The sequence below is a fragment of the Apodemus sylvaticus genome, chromosome 7, assembly GCF_947179515.1.
Source record: "Apodemus sylvaticus chromosome 7, mApoSyl1.1, whole genome shotgun sequence".
Classification (NCBI taxonomy): Eukaryota; Metazoa; Chordata; class Mammalia; order Rodentia; family Muridae; genus Apodemus; species Apodemus sylvaticus.
The window spans coordinates 90,197,617-90,202,434 of NC_067478.1; the positions used below are offsets into that span (position 1 = coordinate 90,197,617).

The 4,818-nt window shown below is 36.4% G+C and overlaps 1 protein-coding gene across 1 annotated transcript; it reads left to right on the plus strand.

Annotated features, from left to right (window-relative positions):
- Positions 1–2,013: 2,013 nt before the first annotated feature.
- Positions 2,014–2,952, plus strand: LOC127689983 (olfactory receptor 1537-like). Its single transcript, XM_052189555.1, has one exon. It carries the CDS (start codon positions 2,017–2,019, stop codon positions 2,950–2,952), a length of 936 nt encoding a protein of 311 aa, XP_052045515.1. The 5' UTR covers positions 2,014–2,016.
- Positions 2,953–4,818: the final 1,866 nt, after the last annotated feature.

The window sequence follows — 4,818 nt, forward strand, 5'->3', positions numbered from 1 at the left end:
TGCTAAGATACACTCCTTCCTGTAGTCACCCACTATCTCTGGACCTCACATGCTTCCTAATCCTCTTCACAGTGATTCCTGAGGTATGAGACTAGGGCTGGAGTTTTACATTTAGATGACTTGTCAATTAATTTCTATCTTTTGCCAAACTTTTAACAACTTTATACATGTACACACACACACACACACACACACACACACACACACACACACACGCACATTCTGACTGATATTACCCTCTTCATCTTCTGTACAGTATTTTTTATTCTAAACCCTCCTCTTTCCCCATTAATAACATCTTTTTTATTCTTTTTTTTTTATTTGGTTTTTTTGAGACAGGGTTTCTCTGTATAACCCTGGCTGTCCTGGAACTCACTCTGTAGATCAGGCTGGCCTCGAACTCAGAAATCCTCCTGCCTCTGCCTCCCAGAGTGCTGGGATTACAGGCGTGCAACATCACTGCCCAGCCATCTTTTTTATTCTTAACCTATTTGCTTCAATTGTGTCATCTCTGTAACCATTAAATTAGAAATAAACATTGGAGTACAGGGGTCATATTAAGAAGGACACAATTCTAAACCATGTCTGCACCATGTCAGGATTATTAGTAGCAAAAACATTAGTGGGGAAGAGTACCTTTCAGATTTGCCCCATCAAACTGAAACATGATGAATTATTTACATGCTCAATGTAGTAGGGACTATTGAACCAACCATTGCTGCTGCAAAATCATGTTTGCATTGGTTGGGTCATTGTAAGAACAGAGTTTTTAACTGATATTCACATTATTTTATAGCTCCTAAAATCTGTCTGTCCCCTACCATTTAATGTTTAGAATCATGGTATGTTTTGACTTTTCTTTGTTTGTGTGTGAACTTCTAAAATATCTTGAAGTTGAATTCTTCTAGAGCTGCAAATGATTTACTCAAGCTCTCCAAGCTCTTCTATTTTATTGTCTACTTAAATCTGTGAGCTTTCTTGAGGTTTGTGTTGTTATCTATGCAAGAGTTAAATGTTCTCATTTTAAGAAAATTTCAACACTTTACTTTTTAATGACTAAATTCTAATTCAGTTAGTATTGTACTTTGTGAACATAATATAAACCTGGTTATCAATCCAAAATGATAGAGGATAATAATTTCCACTAGTTAATGTGTTTCTTCATTACAATACTTCTTAGTTCTAAACATCTAAATGGAAAGGGAACAACTGAGTAAAGTCTGTTTCCCTAATTTTAATATGAAGGAATATCCAATTTTCCATTTAAGAGTATGTCAATACAAATTAACAATGCAATATCATATTGAAGACTTTCTGAGAGATTCCTTTACAGTATAAATTATAAAAATACATTGCATTAGCAAATAATGGGAGTGAATATGGGCACCTTGTCTTTATGACCTCTCTAAGTAACCACAACTGACTGACAATGTTCCATTCAAGAATTGGTTCTCAAAACAGATCCTCTTCCAAGTAGTACCATGTGTTTAGTACTTAATCCTAGTTGCATCATGTGTCCAGGAGTTAATACAAAGAATGCTCCAGATATTAGTTGACTTTCAAATTTGGGTAGTTAAAGATATTATATATCATAAGAATTAAAAAATGGAATGTGTAAAAATAAGAGCTTGGGAGATCTGCAATTGAAATTAGATTTTGGATAATAATTCACTGTTTTTAGGGAAAGCTTACTTTCTCAAGTCTTGCAATCTTCCTCACTATTTTCACTCTAAATACTAATTTTGAGATCTTGCTTTTGCAGTGATGAGAAATTTTAAAGCATAAATCTAGTGTGAGTATATTTTATGAAGCACAACCTTAACTTTTAAGCATATCTTTAAAATAAAATAAATAAATTTTATTTATCTAAGATGATCCAATTAAGGTAATCATATACATGATGAATGTATATTAAAGCAGAAATTATTTATATAGGTACATTGTATACATGGAAAAGAAAAATAAACTTAAAAAGGCTTATGATTGTTTTACTCCTGCAGGATCAGAATAGAGGACATGGCAGCAGGAAACCACTGCAGAGTGACTGAGTTCTTCTTGGCTGGGCTCTCAGAGAAGCCAGAACTCCAGATGCCCCTCTTCCTCCTCTTCACAGGCATCTATCTGATCACAGTGGCAGGGAACCTGGGTATGATCACACTGATCAGACTCAGTTCACACCTGCACACACCCATGTACTATTTCCTCAGCAATCTATCCTTCAGTGACTTCTGTCAGTCTACAATTGTTACGCCTAAAATGCTGGTGAGCTTTCTGACAGAGAAGAATCTCATCTCCTACCCTGGATGCATGGCTCAACTCTACTTCTTCATCATTTTTGGGACTGCAGAGTGTCACACATTAGCTGTAATGGCATATGACCGCTATGTTGCCATCTGTAACCCCCTGCTTTACAATGTAATCATGTCCTATCAGATGTACTGTTGTCTTGTTTCAGGCGTATATGTTTTTGCTATGTTCTGTGCATCTGCAAACACAGGCTTCATGTTTAAGATTCAGTTCTGCAAATTAGATGTGATTAATCATTATTTCTGTGATCTTCTTCCCCTCTTGAAACTTGCATCCTCTAATACCTATATCAATGAAATATTGATTTTATTTTTTGGTACACTGAATATCTTTGTTCCAATGCTGACCATTATTACTTCCTACATCTTCATCCTCACCAGCATCCTCCGCATTCACTCCAAGAAGGGCAGGTCCAAAGCCTTCAGTACTTGCAGTTCCCACATCTCTGTTGTTGCTATCTTCTATGGTTCTGCTGCATTCATGTACTTTCAGCCTTCATCAGTGAGTTCAATGGACCAAGGGAAAGTAACCTCTGTGTTTTACAATACTGTTGTACCCATGCTGAACCCTTTGATCTACAGCCTGAGGAATAAGGATGTCAGTGTTGCACTGAAGAAAATACTTGTAAGAAAAAAACCCATATAAGAAGTAACATGAAGATTATTTCTTAGTGCAAAGTTATTTAAAGTTATCTATTGAATTGACTGTTTATTGTACTTCACCTATCATTATAATTACTCATTTACTAGGACAATTTGATAATTTTTATATATTTTGTTTTGTTATGTTTTGTTTTGGGGAATATTGTCTTTTTTAATTTATTTGTTATATGTAAGTATACTGTAACTATCTTTAGACACTCCAGAAGAGGGTGTCAGATCTCGTAATGGATGGTTGTGAGCCACCATGTGGTTGCTGGGATTTGAACTCAAGACCTTTGGAAGAGCAGTCAATTCTTTTAACTGCTGATCTCTCCAGCCCTTGATAATTTTTAGTATTACAAATTTCAACTTTAAATTTTAAGCACCTAATATCTCATATTTTTCTCTGAATGAACAATATAAACAAATAGTAAGGATAAGAAGAATTTTTATTCCCATAGTTGATTTTCCATTATGATATATATATTTCTTAATATTTGGTATTACTTTAAAATGATAAACTTTATTTTTATTTATAATACAAGGAACCATTTTAATTCATTTAATTTTGTTTGAGATTTTACATGTAAATGCTTTAATTACGTTATTTCCTTCATCTCTTTCCAACCACTCCCATTATTCTCCTTATTCTCTCTCAAGTTAATGGCCTATTTTCCTTTAACACACACACACACACACACACACACACACACACACACACACACACATATATATATATATATATATATATATATATATATATATATATACATTGGAAGTCTAATTTTCTTCTCAGCAATTATTAATTTCTCATATCTATTCATCTTGAAATTGAGTCCCTGAGATTTTCCTATTTTATATTGTTATATCATATGGTATCATTCTTGGCTTGATTTTTATTTTTACTTATTTTATTTATTTTTACACTCCATATTTTATTCCCCTCCTTCCTGTCTACCCTCAGATTGTTCTACATCCCATACCTCCTCCCCACCCCTTTCTCTCCATGTGGATGTCCCCACCACCTACCCTACATGACCTCTAACCTCCCTGGGGCCTCCAGTCTCTTGAGGGTTAGATATATCATCTCAGAATGAACACAAACCTGGCAGTCCTCTACTGTATGTGTGTTGGTGGCCTCATAGCTGCCGGTGTAGGCTTCCTGTTTGGTGATCCAGTATTTGAGAGGTCTTGGGGGCCAGATTAATTGAGACTGCTAGTCCTCCTACACGAATGCCCTGTTCATCAGCTTCTTTCAGCCTTCCCCAATTTAACACCTCCACCTCCAACAGGAAGATAGGGCATCAAATGAGGGAGAGCGGGGCCATCTCACAGTCACAAGTCTGACCCATTATTCTTCCTGTCTGAAAGAATGGAGAGGAGCCTGAGAAAAAGAAGGTCCAGTGACAGGCCCAAATTCCAGCTCAAGGGGAGATAACAAGGCCTGACATTATTACTGAGGCTATGAAGTGCTCACAAAAATGGACATAGCATGACAGCACTCCAGAAGACCCATCAAGCAGCTAAGAGTCAGAAGCAAATATTTGCACCCAACCAGTGGATAAAAGCAGCTGAATTAGGGAAAGTTTCTTTTTTAAAAACTATATATATTTTTAATATTTTTATTTTCTATATTCTTTGTTCACATTCCAAATGATTTCCCCTTTCCTGGATCCCCTCCCCCATATGTCCCATAAACCTTCTTCTCTCCATCTGTCCCTTCCCTCACAGCATTTAGCTGTGACCTTCATGGCCTGCAGCCTCCACCCTTCCCCTGGTGTTATCTCTGGCCCTTGTTCCCTTGGGAACAATACAGCCACTTTCACCTTAACTACCAAGGCTGCCTCAGGGCAGTCTCACCTGGAGACCA

Excerpts from the sequence above, each read along its gene's own strand:
- LOC127689983 (XM_052189555.1), top strand. The coding sequence starts at position 2,017 with ATGGCAGCAGGAAACCACTGCAGAGTGACTGAGTTCTTCTTGGCTGGG.